Source organism: Hyaena hyaena, unplaced genomic scaffold, assembly GCF_003009895.1.
Source record: "Hyaena hyaena isolate Hyena2069 unplaced genomic scaffold, ASM300989v1 scaffold_544, whole genome shotgun sequence".
NCBI lineage: Eukaryota > Metazoa > Chordata > Mammalia > Carnivora > Hyaenidae > Hyaena > Hyaena hyaena.
The window spans coordinates 1,028,891-1,047,753 of NW_024081176.1; the positions used below are offsets into that span (position 1 = coordinate 1,028,891).

An 18,863-nucleotide genomic window follows, 5' to 3' on the forward strand; every position below is an offset into this window, starting at 1 on the left:
CCCAAAGGATCCCAAAACACATAATAGAAAGTAGAACAGTAAATGATGTCACATTGGAATAAGTTAAGACTGATCCTGTCTTAACTTTGTAGGGTCATTTTATCTTCCTCTGACACCTCAGTTTTAAACCAAAGGACTTAAGAATGTTTAGTTGGAAGCCCTCCAAACAGAAAGTGTTCTTTTATATACTACCGGCAAAACTATAAATTGGTGAGTTTTCTAGGGGCCAAAGTGGCAGTAACAAAACCTTTTAAAAACTGGCATTTTCTCTCCACTAGCAATTTCAAGTATTCATCTTAAGGAAATATTAAGAGCACATAAAAGATCTAGCAACACAATGTTCTTTAAAGCAGTTTATTAGTGAAAAATTGGAAACAACCTAAAAGTCAACAATAGTTTAATAAAATGTGGCACATATGATGGCATACTGTGTAGCCATTAGAAAAGATGTAGAAATAGATTCGACACAGCAGGATAGTTATGGTATTGTCAAGTGAAAAAAAGTTACAAAACAATATGTACAACTTGGTTCAACTTTTTAAAAAATGTCTAAATGCACAGAAGAGTCTGGAAGGCTATATACCTAAGTCACAGTTCTCCCAGATGGTGGGAGGATAGGTGATTTTTATCTTTCAAACTAAATTTTCATTTTTTTCCTTTTCATCAACACGCCTATGACTTGTATTATTAAAAAAGCATTAACAATTCTTAAAAAGTCTCCTGTGAAGAAAGAATGAGAGCAGAGCTTAGCAACCTGAGGCACAGGGATGTAAACATTAGTCTCAAACTGCTTTAATGGGTTGTCAGGGTGCTCTGATGTCAAATTGTCACTGTGTTAAGTGGAAATGTGGGTGGTTGTAGTGCTTCTTCAAACTAAGGGATCCATTCCTAAGAAACCTTCCACAGCAACCCAGTAATGGCATTCCAAGCAAGATTTCCCTTGCGTACACTAAGCATACCTTTGTACCCTCACACCCACTGGTAACAGAGCCCAGCAAGGTGCCTCCATCCTTGGAAGAGCAGTGCTGGGTGACAGTATAGAAGACTGGGACAATTTCTCAAGTGATGTCAAATAGTACCTGAAGGTGAAAGGCAAGTTTTTTGTTCTACTGAGGTGGTTCTCAAACTTATAAAAACAGATTGCTGGGCCTTACCCCCTGAGTTTAATTCAGTAGATCTCGGATAAGGCTTACGAATTGCCTCTCCCCCACCCTTTCATTTCACGAGTATTTATTGAGTACATAAAACGTGCTAGGTCTTGTATTAAGAGTTGGGAATTTGTGATCAAAAGAATTATAGCCTCTATCTCAGGGAGCCTATATTATAGATGGACAGATATAAACAAATTATAAAAGTATATATAATTAAAATTATGGTAGTGCTAGCATAAAGATCGGAAGACAATTTTTGTCTTAAACTGTTTTTTTAAATGTTACATGAAAGAACTAAGACTAGTTCTATAGCCCCCTCAAGACAAAAAATTAAGATACAGATATAAAGTACTTGGAAATACAAATTAGCATTTGAAACAAGTCCGTAGGTGATGGCGCAGGGTCTCACACTGAGAACCGCTGCCCTGAGTAGATTTTCTGATTAGGATAATGTGGGAGAAAGGGCACAGGGTAAGAGGCATTTAATCATCTGGGGGAGCGGTTGAGGCAAAGCTAGTGCTTATGGCTCCTTGCTCAGGCTGCAAGTGCTACATACTAGGCAACACGTATTTCACAATTTTAAGCATTTGGGAGGTAGGGAAGAGATTTTTGAGGAATCCTGTCAACAAAGCATGGAGGTGAGCTGAGGCTCTCTGGGTAAATGATGCTGTTGCTTCTTGTCCTGCTCTTGTCCCCCCTCCCACAGTATCTCAGAAATGCACTCCATACCAGCTCCTCCATTCACAGTCTGTTCCTTTGTCCTGGTGGGTAACAACAGACTGTGTGGATGGACTTGAACCCCCTGGTGACTCTAGCCTCAAGTTTCTTATTTCTTCTGTTACTCAGAATGAGGCACATTCCCATTTCTGGGACCTACTGTCCTACAATATCAATTTTTCTGATTTAGCACCATAAAAAAAGATTTAACACCATGATCTTTTAGGTTAGATTACTTTGAGGACAGATGTAGAGATACTTCAGTAATTTTTTTCAGTCTGTAAAAGAACCTACAATTATTTCCAAGTTTATTATTTTATTCATATGTGCGTCCTTCACATGTTACTATACCTTTAAGCTCCGGGCCACAGAGCTTAAATAATTTAAAATTGCACCGTGAATTATTAGGCTTCCCAAGCTTTTCTTCCATGCCTAAGAACCTTATGGGCTTTTACCTGAGTAAAAATTAAACTATGACTTCATAAGTCAAAGCCAAAATAAAAAAACCCCAGAAAACACAAAACCAAAAAAACTCCCAAACCACCAAACAAAACCCCTTTAAAATAAAAAGCAATGAACGTAAGAACAGGCCCATATATTACGGTGGATTTGTGGTAGACAAAGGCACTAGAAGCCTTTGGACCCTAACATCAGTGAAGGCTGCTACACATTACTGGGTTACTATAAGCAACATTCATTTGACGGAAAACAAAAGGTTCTGATAAAACTTATGCTGTGGTGAAGTTAAACCTAGACCTAGGTCTGACTTAAAAGTGTGGGTGTGGGTGGGTAAAGTAGAACAGAGCATGGATATAAAAGGTATCCTGGTACACAGTCATAAACAAGGCCTACAGTCTGGATTGGTCAGGAAGCCAGGGTGGCTAACAAAGGGAACCTGGTATTTACAGAATGTTTCTATTATGTGTCAAACTTTTCTCTAAAAATGACTTACCACACAATTTAACTTTGCTACATAATCCTCACAAGAACCTTAAAGTGGCATAATTATTATCCCTATTTTACTAACAAGGAAGCAACAGTTTCTATAATAGTGAAGCTCAAAGAGCACAGGATATGAGGAAGACTGGATTTGAACCCAGGGCAGTTTCACTCCAGTACGGGTACTTTTTCTCCTTTACTACTCTACTTCCCTTAAACCTAACTTACAGTTGCTGTTTCAGTTGACCTGGATTTTTTTATGATCTCCTAAATCCTAACCTGGACTGATGTAACATAAAAGACGGCACTCTCGGCTGGCTACAGGACTTCCTTTGAGGGGAAAGAAAAAGCTCACTCACTTGGCTGGTGCTATAGCTAACTAACCAGCTTGAACAGCTCTTAGGGTTAAGTGTCTGGTGATTCACGGTGTGAATCAAAGTGTCTTTGTACAATTATAAAATTGCAGAGAATGTGTCTCAGCACCGAAATAAAAGGGTAACAACTGTTAAACTCTAGACTGTGGACTAAATTATTATCAACATGTTGATAAAGCTCTGATTAAGAGCTCTTAAATACATTTAAAAATACTTCTTGTTATGTGTTCATTTTTTAAAGTACCAAAAAATGTTTCAATACATTAACATTCCCTGAAGAAACGAACTACATCTTTGCACTTCACGAGTAGGCCACACTGAACTACTACTTTCAACTGTCAAAACATGCCACATTCTCTCGGCTCGAGGCCCGGCACATCTTTTTCCCTCTGCCTGGAACACTTCCTCTCCATACCATCTCCTACTCCCCAAATCTGAACCTGGAGACTCCCAAAGCTCTCAGACATAGCACCCTGTGATCCTTCTCTCATGACATGGATTCTGTTATATGGCAACTGCCAATTTATTTAGTTAAGGTCTGCAGGGGGAAGGACCGTGCACCTTCTGCAGGGTAGTATCCCCAGCTGATCAGCATAGTGCCTGGCCCTCAACGCATGTTTGATGAATGAACAAATGAGAATGAATATAGAAGTCCTAACATGGAAACGATGTGCTGAATCATAACAATGGTCCAAATAGCAATTTTCTGACTGCAAGTGTGTTTCACAACTGGAGATCTTGATCAAGATAACCTACGTTCATTAATAAATATTAAAATTTTTATTAGTAAACAGTAACAAAAATGTATTGTTTGTGTGCATTTTCCTCTATGAGTGTAGTTGCATTAATCCATATTTTAATAAGGATTTGTTCCATAAGAACAAATTCTCTCTACTGAAGTATGTTCTTAACAGATCTAATTCTGATAATGCATTAAATTGTGCCAATTAAACAATCTTAAACACGTTGTTTAGCAAACTGAACTTGTTCCAGATGTTTTAGAACTTTAACTAAAAATATACCAGAGAAACATGGTATTCCCTTTCAAGGGCTACTTGTTCTTAAATTTAAAAGAAATCATTCAGTAGTGTTTAATACCCCCCTCCCACCTCCAAAATAAACCACTGAGATACAATATTGAAATCACTCAATTTCTGTTGGAAAACAAGGTAAACATGGTATAATATTTATGGAAACATTCAGAAATATATTTTTCACAAAAGAGGCTTATATCCTAGAGCACTTTTTAAACCAACAGTTTAAAACAAACTTTAATTTTATTCTTTGGCTATTAAATTATACCTAATAAATGAGTCACTGGTATCAATTCACAATAAATTTATTTTACATAAAAGAAAAAGCTTGCCATTAATGAAAAAATTCAGTAGAAAACAGTTCTTCTGCTTTAAGTTGGAGCTCAAAAGTAGAAGCTGCTTGTTAGTGAAACCTCAGTAGAAAGAGAATTTTGTAAGAAAACATTCTTGGCAATGAAAGCACTAACATAAATTCTGTAATGAAATATTTACCATGCAATTTTACTGGCAGAAAGGCTGGTTTCTGATGGCTGGTATTTCTTTTCAGTCTCCTAAGAACATTAACATGGAAGATACTTAAACCTGCTTTGTTTAGAGTTAATTGTATATAAATACTGGTGTCATGATGGGTAATTTTTCCATAGTCCACCTATTTAATTGAGCAGTTCTAAGTAGGTAATTGGCACCCTGCCCTTCTGATTTCCCCTTTCCCCCATTAGCCAGTCTGAATCCATTCCAACGACACTGAACACAGTGATCACCTACAAAATAAAATATTTCCAGTTATTAACTATGTTAGGAAATAAACATTTGTAACTTGTTTAAGCTACTCATTACCAAAGTTATTTAAGCAGTATTAATTTTGCTGAAAGATAAAGGATTTTATTAGAGGCAGTTTTAGAAATCTTCTAGTTATTTAGCAGTTAAAAGCTTTAAATCTGCTATTCTATTTTGTTAAAATTTCTATAAAATGTTGATACAACCATCTTAAATCTACAAAAGCATTCACGATACACTATTTCCAAAGTAATAAGGAATTTGCATTTTATTATGCTACGAGAAGATATGTCGATCTATGATACAGTTTTCTTATACCGTATATTACTCACCTCATCCGCCAGAAGTGATAATTCACTACTGTTTGCAGCATCATAGTCATACAGAACCCTGGCCTTCCTGCTGCCACCGCACTCCTTAAGGTCAATGAGGTTGGAAGGGGAGGTGATTACCAGACCACTTGTTGAAGTCAAGGCAGAAGAACCAATCACATTCGATGAAGCAGATGGTACAGGTGCCACAGAAGTCTGATTGTTGTTACAATAATTGGATGGAAAACTGTTGGGGAAAAATGGCCAATTATCAATTTCCAAGTGACTAAAGCTTCTGAATACCACCACTTGGTGGCAGTGTTTACTTTCTACCAACTTCCATTTTGGCTTAAGATTTACAGATGTAATATTTTAATAGCAAAGTATGCCTCTTAGCCAATTATACTAGAGAAAATGCAGAAGAAAAAATATTTTTAATGTTTATTTATTTTAGAGAGAAAGAGAGAGACAAAGACAGACAGAGCACAAGCAGGGGAGGGGCAGAGAGAGAGGAAGACACAGAATCCGAAGTAGGCTCCAGGCTCTGAGCTGTCAGCATAGAGCCTGATGTGGGGCTTGAACTCACGAACCGTGAGATCATGACCTGAGCCAAAGTGGCACACTTAACAAACTGAGCCACGCAGGAGCCCCATGCAGGTGGTTTTCAAATACAAGTACTTGAAAGTTTTTTCTTCAAAGCTGTCTTTACAATTATAAATTTGAAGCTTAAAAAAAACAAAAAAACCCCAAACATGCTTGCTATTTCCAGAAAAAAGTGAATTTATTCTTAAAAACACTTCCAGAAAACTTCTACTACTATGTTTTACTAATCTTTTCTTGCCTTTATGAATTGTTAAATAAAAGTATCAATGAACTACTACTTCTATCTATACTAGATACTATCACAAGAGTGAAGTCTTCTCAAGTTAATCCTTTGAGAAATATTTGAATAACCAAGCTCTTTTTACAAAACTGATCCAATCACACTTTTCTATTCAGTCAAATGACAAATATTTATGGAGTATCTACATGTCCAGCATCATCCCAAGCTAAAGACACAAGGAGGAAACAACACCATTCCTTTATGGACATATACACAGGTGAGGACATGGGCATTCAAATACTATGAGTAATAACTATAATGAAGACTCAATGGGAGAATAGGGCAAATTTCATAAGTTCATTCTGTCTTGTATTTTTTGTAGGGGAAGTAGGGGGCAAAAAATAAAAGTTTTATTAGAAATTAGTGAAATCTCTTTGACAAATATTATAAACATTTTTTAAATGTTTTATTTATTTCTGAGAGAGAGAGAGAGAGGGAGGGAACAGGAGAGGGTCAGAGAGAGGGAGACACAGAATCTGAAACAGTCTCTAGGCTCTGAGCTAGCTGTCAGCAGAGAGCCCCATGTGGGGCTTGAACCCACGAACCGTGAGATTATGACCTGAGTCAAAGTCGGATGTTTAGCCGACTGAGCCACCCAGGCACCCCAGATATTGTAAATATTTTAAAGGTAATTAAAATTTTCAATTTACTGCAAAGCTACTGTTTCTCCAATACTAAATGGAAAAGAGCATAAAATGGTTGGCCTATATTCATTCTCATCCAGCCATTTCTAAGGTTGAAAATTCCTCATGAAAATTCATATTTAAATCTTAATAAATATAAAAGATCTTATCTGGTAAGGTGGGTGAAACTCATCCATAAATAAAATACAATTTCCTTCTTCTCTTTATGACCACTGTGCCATCTGGAAATCACAGCCAGCCAGCAAAATTTCCATTAGTCTCACAACCTCTTCTCTAAACCTTCCTTCACCCTCTTATGCTTGTATTTATCTTTCATACTCACGGAGCCTACAAGTGGATGGAGTAGGAGCTGCATGGTCCTCATTATCATTTTTACACTCTTCTAACCAATCTTGCCCAATCTTAGAATTTCAGGTTATCTGACGATTTACTACCCATCATCTCTTGTTGCCATCATCTATGGATATTTCATTCCCTTCTCTTCATTTCTACAAGATTTTAGCTCCTGGCTCACTGATACTGTCTCTTACTTGGTGATTATAATATCCATATGGACAATTCTTCTATATGAAGACAATTCTTCACTTTGGTTTGTCAGATCCATGATATCTTCTCTTTCTGTGCCTGACCCTGTAGTTCAGCCACCCATTTCTACTGCCTCATCTACATCTCATCAATTCTAAAAACTATAACCCTTGCAATAATAATTTCCAACATCTCAGGGTCTGACCATCATCTTTTTTTCCCCAGTACTCTCCAACAAGCCTACAGTGGATCTACGGTCCTCCTAATACATCCCTCATGGCCATGGTAATTACTATCATCACTCCCTTGCATAGCCTTCTCCTATACGCCTCACTTCAAATTACTCATTTGGTAAAATCTATTAACCTACTCAGTATCCGTGTATTTATTCTTGAGAGGAGAAAAGTATGACCGTTTTGTCTAGTCTTTCCCTCAGTTTATGAGTAGGAACTTCAAGTGGGTCCACAATCAATGCTGCTTAGCAAATACTATACATTTCTCTAAGTCCATTCACTTTCCATTCTTTAATGAATATTTCATACACCTTCATCCATCCTCAAAATTCTAGCAATTTCTCCCTTAACCTTTATACTCAGTTGATGAGTTGTTTCCTTTTTAACTGAGAGGAAAAAGAACAATCAGGAAACATCTATGCTTTTGTGGTCATCTCCTCTCTTACTACAGATGAGCTGTCTATGCTTCTGTGGCTAATTTCTCCACCTCTGCACAAAATCTCATCTTCTTTTTCCTCTCAAGGATATCACACTACCAATTCTTCCCTTTTTTTCCCCCGTGTTATCTTATTTCTCCATGTACTGTATCATTCTCATCAGCTCGCAAACATGCTCTTATTTCTCCTATCTTAAAAAACAAAAAAATCTGCTAGATCCACTTTCTCCTCTGGCTACTGCTGCATTTTTCTGTTCCTCTTTCTACTAGAGCTCCTCTCAAAGATTTACCTAAACTCCCCATCACAGTCCCTCCTCTTCTGTCGTCTTAGACTGTAGACATGATTTGCCCCTATTGTTTCACCAAAACTATTCACCAAGGTCAGCAATGACTTCAATGTTCTAAATCCAATGGTCTATCGACATTCTTCATTTCACTTGGCCTATCTAGTGATCACAGTGGATCCTTTCTCTCTGCTTACCTGTACCTTCTTCACTCTTCCAGGCCACACTCTTGGTTTATATCTTACCTCACTGTTCATCCCTTACCACTGCTTCCTTAGCTCTCTGTGTCGCAGTACTTCAGGGTTTAGCCTTTAGCCCTCCTCTTTTCTCTACCTTTCATCTAGTCTCAGATTTAAATATCCTTGATATGCTGACCACTTTCTAACTTAAATCTCTAATTTAGGTCCCAAACTGTAGCCTGCATATCCTAAAACTGGGCATCTCCACTTAGATGTTTAATAGACATTTCAAACTTCATTATGTCTAAAACTGGGCTTCTGGTATAAAACTGGGGTGATCTACCACCCCAACCTCCTCCTCCTGTGACATTCCCCATTTTAGTTAACTACAGCTCCATTCTTTCAGTTGTACAGGCCAAACACCTGCAGTAACTCTTGACTCCTCTAAGCCCTATATAAATGAAGTGTGTCAGCAAATTCTGCTGGTTCTACCTTTAAAATATATCCAGGATTTGATCATTTTTTTTACCACATCTATCACAATCACCATGATCCAAGCCACCAATACCTCCTGAATGGATTGGCTAAAATTTTACAATCAGCTCTAAACAGATCTGTTAGCTTCCACTCAGGCCCTCTAACATTTACCTTTAACAGAGCAGCAAGGATAGTCCTATTAGAGGCTAATTGAATCTGCCACTCCTCAGGGTAAAACCCTCAAAGGCTTCTCATCTCTGAGTAAAGGTTAAAGCCCTACGTGTCCCGGCTTCCCATTTCCTCGATTCATCTCCAGCCGAGTCCTCCTTACTGTTGCTTGCACATTACAGCTATGTTCCTCCTTCAGGGTTTTTTTTTTTTTTTTTTTTTTGCTGTACCCTCTCCTGGAGCATTTTTTCTCAGATGGCTATATGTTTTGCTTCCTCTCATTTTTCAAATCTGTCTTCTCTAACTAGTGCAAACCTCTACTCCTAACCAAGGCACTTCTCTGCTTATTTTTCTTTGTAGCATTTATCACCTTCTAATATACTATGTAATTCACATCCATATTGATTTTCTACTTCCCTCTGCTCCCAAATAGATGCAGGCTCAACAAAGAGAGGGATCTGGCCTGTTTTGTTTACACGGTTTCTTCATGCCTGCCTGGAATACTGCATTTTTAAAAATTACAAGCAAATGTTTCTCTGATGGGTAACAGTGTTCTAATGACAAAAAGATCTAATTCTAATTCAGGTTCTACTCTAAAGTTAGGAACATATTTCCTAGCATCTGTTCCTCAGTGAACTCAGTTCCTCAGCATTGATTAAATATATATATTTCTGAAGATTAAAAAATATAATTTCTCTTTCCCCACATAAGTGTTTTTAAACACAACACATGTGTTTTTAAAGTCTCTAACCATGGAATTTTATTTTCAAGTTTATTAGTATAATTAACCTTTGTTTACCACTGACATCTACCTATGTCAGTTTGGGGAAATTAAGGGTAAAAAGAAAAACAACCTGTCCCCTCCCAACCAAACAACAACAACAAAAACCCTGAAAAGACCAATATTAACTTCTGAGAACACTTTAAAAACTATAGACTTTCTGCCACTGTAGCTTGATGTATTAAAACCTTCTAATTATTTAAAAATAAAATACATGTACTAGCTTTGTGACTGGTACTTCTGTTTCCTCATCTGTAAAAGGCAGATAATAGTACTTAAACTCACAGGTGTGAGGATTATAACATTACATATGAGGTATCTAGAGGGGTGCCTGGGGACAACTAGAGCCCTTCCTAAGTGACTAGTGTTTTTCAGTTGTTACCACCACCACCACCACCACTATTTTAACCTGGTTCTACCTCTCAGAAATAGCTTCTGAATTAGCATGGGATTGGATGATTTGTCAGGTTCTGCATTTAAATACAGTTCTATTCACTCTTAAAAAGCATAACCTGCAATATTAAATACCTATTAAATACCTCAAACTTGCCTCCCCCCCCCCCTTGCTCCCCATCCCACTCTTTATTACTGGTCCTTACCAGTAATCTAAGTCTTTGAGGGCAGAGAGACAACCGGACTTTCCTCCCTAGAACAGCACCATTCATTTCACTGTAATGTCTGAGCTTACCCTAAAGTACAATAACTAGCATTTTGTTTGAATGGTAGAGTTCCAAGCATTTGTGTGGCTTTAAGCAGAGTTCAAGTATGAAAGGTAACAACAGCAACCCCTCTGCTCTACTCCCAGAGTATAGGACACAATGAAAAGAAAGGACTAGGGCTTCTTGGGCTTAAAATAGCTGTAATGAGGTAGGGACAAAGTGGTCTGCTTTTGGGTATTTTACGTCACTAACAAAACTGTAAATATATACAAGTGTCAATATTCTATAAACCCTATTGAAATAACCAATGGTATCAGGCTAAAATTCATTTTTAAGACCTAAAATTGGTTTTGTGGATGTGCCTAATTTTACTCCTGGTCTATTTTTTTTTTTTTTTTTTTTAAGTATTTTTTTTTTTTTTAATTTCTTTCTAGGAGAGAGAGAGAGAGAGAGAGACAGCGTGAGCAAGGGAGAGTCAGAGAGAGAGGGAGACACAGACTCTGAAAAAGGCTCCAGGCTCTGAGCTGGCAGTCAGCACAGAGCCCGACGCGGGGATCGAACCCATGAACCGCGAGATCATGACCTAAGAGAAAGTCGGACGCTTAACCGACTAAGCCACCCAGGCGCCCCAACTCCTGGTCTAGTTTTAAAGGATTATGCAGAAAAGAATATCGAAGTGACTAAAAAAAAAAACAAACAAAAAAGAAAACCACAAAAAAAAACCTTATTCCTTAAAATAACCTCTCTTGATACTTCTCCATCAAATATTACATATTTGATGCACTCCCTGCTTCAATGACTTCTTGCTATATAAATCCCAAACTCCTTACTATAACTTACTTTACAGGCCCACTTGAGTCACAGTTAGATGTCCCTTGCAGGAACCTGCACTTCCACCTTTCCACTTGCCACCTGGCCTGTCCACCAATGGCGTTTATTTCTAGCTAGATTTAAATACCTAGGTATTTCTATCTAGATCTCATAGAGACCATATTTGTCTTATACATCATTTTATTTCTAGTGTCATCTAAAAATGAGCTCCATAAGGGTATGCAATTTTGCCTGTTCTGTTTGCTGATATAATCCTAGAGAATAGAACAGTGCTTGGTATATGACAGGTGTTCAATAAATATGTGATAAATGAATGACTCGGCTATTGTTTTGCTTTAAAGTATATTAAAATATAGTTTTTAATAATAACATCAATGGGCTTGAGGTTACAGACTATTCTAAAACCCTTTTTATAAGCAATAAACGAGTAATGAATAAGTATAAATTAGCTGATCCCTAATGGCAAATAAGTGTCAATGTAACTAGTTAATCTTCCTTAATTAAACCAAAGGTATTCCAGAGAAAAGTGAACTTCAAACACTTTTGGGTGCCAGGAGAGTTCAAAATGTTTTTGTTACCTCACAAGTCTGACAATTAATTCCCTTAAAAAATCTGATTTCAAGTAAGCCAACAAAAGCCTTTAATTCTTTGAATCTGCACCTCTATCATAAGTTCACATGCAAAAATCTGAATTTATTCTCTTATCAGGAGTTTCATGTGTGAAAAGGATATTACCACCTTCCCAGTTGTTTCTGGAGGTCTAACATGTACTGGTAACATTGTGCATAGTAGGTCATCTGGGCTTCCACAAAGTCATTCAGACAGCGGAGATGATGGGCCTGTAAAGGAACGTTACAGTTATTTCTCAGCTCTCTAGTCTACTTCAAAGTGTTAAATTCCAAGGGTCAACAAAACAACATATACTCATGGAGAAACACCAGTAACTAGCATTCTATGACAAGGCTTACCGAGACTGACCTCGGTCAACAGTGTAAGAACAAACTGTGTAGCCAGTAAAGACCAACAAATGGATGTGATGAGTGAGAGAACTAGGTGATAGGTATAACAAAAATTTAAAATATTTCTCCATATATTTGGAAAGTACCACAATTTAAATTTCCTTGATAAGTGGCTGAAAAAGAAGTTCAGTTTTTCCCCCTCAAAGTGCCTTAGGACCATCAAAATCTTCAAATAAATTTCCAGTTAATGAAGACTCACGTGCGTACTGCTGATTCCCTCTAACAGAAGTCTCGTAATCTCTGCTTGACGATCAAATTCACTTTGGGTTATTCTCAATTCCTGTTCAGACTTAAATTGGAACATAGTTTTAGAATTTTGATGACTTAGTCTGACTTATGTACATTTGTTTAGATAGTTTAAAAATCTTCCAAGTAAACCCCAAATGATGAGCTGGCAATTCTCTCATTCTGCTTTGACTTTAAACAGGTCCTGATCTCTACACCTCAGCTTTTCTATATTACTCAATCTAGATAGAATGTAGTCCTTACCGGCACTTGGACTCAAAAGAATCTATTAATGTCATAGCTTCATGATATACACATAAAAGCCTAGAAACACTACTATGGGACAGTATTGTCATATGTTTTGTCATGTCAATATAAAATGTCATAACATTTTATAAAATCTTAAAAATACTAATTTATATGTATAATATTTGAAAAAATTCTCAATTATTACTATAGTTAATTTACTTTGAAGTTAAAGATTGCCTTTAATCTCAAATGAAAAAACTTAAGAGCGAAGTCATAAGATTTTAACTTTTTTTTTTTAATGTTTATTTTTGAGAGAGAACACACGAGGGAGGATGGGGCACAGAGGGAGGGAGGCAGAGGAGCAGAAGCAGGCTCTGAGCTGAGAGCGCAGACTGACGTGAGACTCGAACTCATGACCTTATGACCTGAAACTCAAGAGATCATGAGCTGAGCTGAAGTTAGACACTTAACTGACTGAGCCACCCAGGTGCCCCAGATTTTAACCTCTTATGCTTAGTTACTAAACATATTGTTTCTAGGCATATAGTTCTTAGGTTCTTTCTAAGGACTCTTTTTGCATGAGGGGTGAATTTCTTTTTAGTTTTCTTTTCAAACTTTGCATACAATATGGCTTAAGAATCACTATTATCTACAAGATGTAGATAATACATCTTGTATTTTCTGCAAGTTATGGGTGACCTTTAATCAGTCGTGTGCCGGTAAACTGGCTGGGGCTGGTGGGGAGAGTTCTAATGTGCTGATTTTCATGGTAATAAATACCCCAACCACAGCTCATTTCAAGCTGCCAAGGTGAAGTCATTGACTTCTGGGTTGGAAAGAGGTGTATATAATACCATGCCACTACTACTAGCTTCAATCCTCTGATATAGGTTCAGTGCTGGGACAAAATAGTTCACTAAAAAATCAATATTACCTAAAAAAAGTAAATACTCCATAAAAAACATCTTAAGATTTTAGTCAGAGTTGGCTGGTATTAAGTGAGGAGGAGAAAAATAAAATCTCACAGCTCACTCAAAATAGTTAGCTTATCCCACACTGGGAATCATGATTGGTGATAATACCATTAATACTGATAATGTTCTACTACCTCTCCAGGATAAATAGTTCCCCCACCCATCCAAGTAATATTTCTAAGACTGTAGTAAGTATAACAACTAGGTCTAAACTATTTCCTTATCCATCCCATCTCTCTCTCTCCATCAGCCTTTGGTGGTAATTATTAAACTAGTGAACCAGTCAACAAGGAAGCAAAACAGATAATCAGTTGCTGTAATCATTTTCATCCCATTGGCAACAGACCTGGCAGAGGTGACTAAGAAGTGACCACTAGATTGGATTTATGGAAATAAGTTTGAATTATTCAATAATTCAAGAGTGAAAATTAAATTTTACTTGACTGAAACTAGAATGCATAGTGCTTTCATAACAGAGCTGAAGTTACAAGTTTCATCTAGAGGCTGGTATGAAGCAGAAAACAGTCCTAGGAGAAGAAAAGTATCAGTGTTCTTTCTAAGTAAAGTGTTAAGGAAAACTGATCACTTCAGAGTTACACTTGCATTATTTACTCTTTTGCTTGGTTGGATACAAAAAGGTTTTAACAGAAGTTACAATAATAAACCCAAAATAAATGAAATTCAGAAGTAAACAAGACTAGTGAAAGTACAATTTGATTTAATGCTTTAAGAAGAAATGGCAGAAAAGCCTACTAAATGGCAATATTTCTACACAAGGTATAAGCAAGTGGGCTAGATAATAGAGTAAGTAACTGGGAAGTCTGAGTATGAAATGGAAGTGTTTTTAGTTAAGAAAACTGAATTTAAAAAAGTTATAAGATGATCTCACAAAGGATAAGAGATCAGTCTTCCATGTTTAAGCAAAATTTAAGTACTTAATTATGAAGAAAGGCACCATGTTACAAAGCCTAGGAAGTCATTCCTTGAACAATTTAGATTTTGTATTTAGGAAAGATAAATGACAGGAAGGAAATGAATCCCATTTCTTGAACAAGTTTCAGTGTATGCCTGGGGTAGCTGCAGTCAAATGTCCTAAACCATCTCTACCTCTGACAAATATTAAGATGATAATAATTAATCTGAAAGGCTGAGTACCTGAAACAGGTTTGGCATAGGCAATTTTCTTAGGAATGATCCATATTAAAAAGATAGAATGATCCATATTAAAAAGATAGATAAAAAGCGTTTAAAGAAAGACAGTGAATTTAAAGGGTTTTTATTCTGTCTTCCATAAGACCTCATTCCCTGACTAATTTTACAATTAAGACATAGAGTTCTATAGAAAAGACCTTTCCTGCCAGAGCATATGACAGTGCAACTTGGGTTAGGAAGCAAGAATTCTTTTAGGATGTAACTTTGGAAAAGGGCAAGAATTTCTTGATCTGTGATATCAGGGATGGGTAACTCTAAGCTAGAAATTTTGGTCATGCTTTTGAGGCATTTGCTGTGAAATTTTGTTCAGTGGTATTTTTTCTATAGGCTTAAATCGTAAAACATTTGAAGAATACGAAGTTTTAAAATTATGTATTTTTTAAATGATAAAAATGAAAGAAGTGAGTATGGAAGAAAAAAAATCTCTCTAAATCCATCTTGGTATAATTTTCTTAAGTTTTACACATACACACACAGTAAATATTTGCTTCCTGACTTTCTTCCAGTTATATATAATCACGTTTCCCAAACTTACAGAGACTGCAGAATCAGACTTTTTTTGGTGCTAACCAGACTGGAAGAGATCTTGGTTTTATTGTTTGACTTATATTTTCTTCCATGTTATTCTGCCCTCTTTTCATGCTAGAGGTTCAGGAATAGCCAGAGGCCAAGACAGAACCATAACTAAGTTGACAAATGGATTCCACAATGGGGGATGAGAGTAGAATCAAGCATTTCATACTGGATTTCCAATTCAGAGAGTAAAAAACCCCATAACTTATGCAGGGAACAGACTGTATAGTCAGCATTCCTACAGAGTCAAAAATAAAAAGTTAAAATTTGAAAGAAAAAAAATGGTCAGGGGGCACAATGATCACCTGCCCTCCATCCCCAGCACTGTCCTCGTCTGGAGGTCAAATTTTGGTAGGCCTGAACATGAGGAGTAAATTAAAAAATGCCTCTGAAGACTTTAAATAGCATTTGAAACAAATCTGCACTAAAGTCATAATTTTATTCCTTAAATTCTTGCTTATTTTATTTCCCAACCTAGATAAAAATGAAAAATGGAAGTACAGAAAGAGGGACTACTAATAGCAGTCATATGGACCACTTCTAAGTGACAGTCCAGCACTGAGGGAGTAGACAACAACTTCAAAAACAAACAACAGATCTAATTGTTATACAGTACAATAATGTACATTCATAATAATAGCTCTAAAAACTGTAAATAAAATTAAATATATGCTATCCTGTATTTATTTCATGGAGCAGTAAAATACTATTTTACAACTATTTTCAACTAAAGTGATAGAAGACTTAGCTCTGGTGGAGGAACAAGCTTCAGTTAGCTAGGAAATTGTGTGACATATGATACATTCAATCTATGAATATACAAGTCATGGTGTAAAGTATATTTTACATAATTGTCACGTAAGTAAACCAAGTATTTAAACTGTCTCCTGGCAAGCACTGTAAATATTACTACTTAATGTAGCACGTATCTAGTATTTATCAGAGTGTATGCAAAGTACATCTCTGTAGTACTGTTCTATTGCTCTGTGGAGCTACTACCAGCCAAAGAAATCTGAGCTTTCTAGAATAATTTTTAGATTTTATAAGTAACAAAGATGGTCACTGACCCTATGGCTACTGTCCAAGAAATATTTACTGAATGAATGACAATTAAATTCTCGTTTCATAATTCTGTAGTTTAATAATTTACTTACTTTTGTCACTTCCTCTGCCCAAATCTAGCCAGCATTAAAAATTAGAGAAAAATATACAGAATGAAAGAAAGTTGGAATTTAACATTTTTTACAACTTAGTTTAGAAAAATGTAATTATTTTAAATTCAAAGGGCATACTCTCCTTTTCCAGAATCACATTAACACAATAGTAAGTAAATCAGTATAGTTTAATATACTGTGAAAGTATGCCTTCATATGTATCAATACTATTAATTTTTGAATCTTATTCTAATTTTATAAATTAATAAGAATAATAGTTTTCTCAAACTGGGGCTATTCAGCCCCTCTTAGTTGTAGTTTTCTAATCTGTAAAATGAGAGGTTTGGACTAAACAATTTCTAATTTCTCACTTAGGTCTAAAATTCTCAAATTTTAGGAAACTAAAATGAAGCAAGGATAAACAGACAGTGAACACTGATATAGCCACTGGTGGGGCACAAAAAAAGAGAAATAATGAGTTTAAAATTATCAGAGTTAAACACATCTTACTAAAAGTCGGTGACATCAGTAGTAAAATAAATGCCTAACAAATGGAACATAGACTTGCTAATTGTTTAGGATACTTTTACCTAAAATTTAAAAAACCTATGATTTATACATGATTACCAATGACTGAAATAGTCTCACACTTTTCATTCACCTACAGATAGGACAATGGAAATAAATGAATGCATTCTCTTGCTATGTAAGGAGAGCCCTGATGTAGCCAGGGCTTCAATAATCATAGTAGTTTAAAACAACAAAAATGCATTTTAAATATTCTCTACATATATTATCTCTCCATCAGCTCAATGCTAATGGAATAAAAACAACTGACTGTGAATTTATTATAAGCTGTACTATAGATTCCATGCCACTTCTATGGAAGTAATTTATCTAGGAGTATCATGCTGAACACTATATCTATAAATCTTTATTGGCTAATGTTTATCAGTTTTGGGGATATATTCAAATTTTATGAATTTCTATTTTGTTAAAAATTAAAAATTACTTATATCTCAAAAATGTCCTCAAATCAAGCTCAACATACATAGAACATATATAGAACAATCCTCATTCCCAATTCGTGCCTAAGGCTATTAATATCCTGCAATATTCTTAAGTAAATTAGCACTGGAAGGGGAATGGGCCTTGCTATTACAAAAATACCTTAAACTATCAGGGGGAGGTGGGTGTCTTGGTCTGAAACTGAAGAAATTCATTGTCGAGTTTCAGTGAAAGTTAAGGTAAACATCAAAGATACGGAGAAACAAAGTAAATCTGTATAGCTTACACCTTTCTGTAAGTAAATTGTTAATTTTTTTTGTTAAAAATAAAAACGCAAAGTGTCAGCCAAATTAGTGTCTTAGTTACTAAGTATAAAAGGCACTATATATTTATATATAAATTCATATTCTAAAATCTGAATTTGGCATAGATAATAATATTTGGCAATTAGAATACAATTTCTTTTCTTCGTTCCAGTATTACTTCAGCTAGTATTCCCTGTGATTTTTGCCGGACTAATGAATTCATGGCTTCAACTACTTTAGACTTTTACATGCAGATAATAGCAAGAGAAGGCACTTTATTTAAGATGTAGAAAACACAGTAGGCCAACAAACCTTCAGCCATTTTACATGCAGGAAGTTGAGCATGTAAGAGAAATTTACCATAATGTTATCTCCTTCAAGGCGAGCTGAGTTTAGTTGCTTAAGTGCATAGGTAAGAGACAAAGAACACATTATACCAATGAACACAGTGAAACAAATTACTTCTTCACAATAAAGGACAAACAAGTATTAAGAGAGCCGAAAAAATGGTTTCCTATTTAATAAAAAAAAACCCACAATAAACTATATTGCTCTATGGAATGTCACATAGTGGTGCCTATTCAAAATTTTCCAGAAGATACAAATTTTTAAAGACAAAAAACAGGGTTGACGCTTGATTTTAAATTAGAATCATTTAAGGAAAATGTCACTTTAAAAACTGCCACAGTTACCTACAATTTTTATTAAATTTTCACCTATGAAAGCCCTTCTGCCTACCCA

General features: G+C 36.0%; 1 protein-coding gene across 8 annotated transcripts in view; it reads right to left on the bottom strand.

Annotated features, from left to right (window-relative positions):
• Positions 1-340: 340 nt before the first annotated feature.
• SH3GLB1 (SH3 domain containing GRB2 like, endophilin B1) overlaps positions 341-18,863 on the bottom strand; it is a 40,311-nt gene continuing 21,788 nt past the window's right edge. Inside the window, exons 6-11 of one of the 8 annotated variants that reach the window (XM_039255733.1) lie at positions 18,435-18,521; positions 16,810-16,833; positions 12,622-12,711; positions 12,139-12,242; positions 5,325-5,550; positions 341-4,976 (exon numbers count right to left, since the gene is read on the bottom strand). In XM_039255733.1, the coding sequence (XP_039111664.1) occupies positions 4,869-4,976; positions 5,325-5,550; positions 12,139-12,242; positions 12,622-12,711; positions 16,810-16,833; positions 18,435-18,521 (639 nt within the window). In that variant the 3' untranslated portion in view covers positions 341-4,868. The remainder of the gene's footprint in view (positions 4,977-5,324; positions 5,551-12,138; positions 12,243-12,621; positions 12,712-16,809; positions 16,834-18,434; positions 18,522-18,863) is intronic. The other 7 variants (XM_039255737.1, XM_039255734.1, XM_039255738.1 and 4 more) reach the window with 7 other exon arrangements.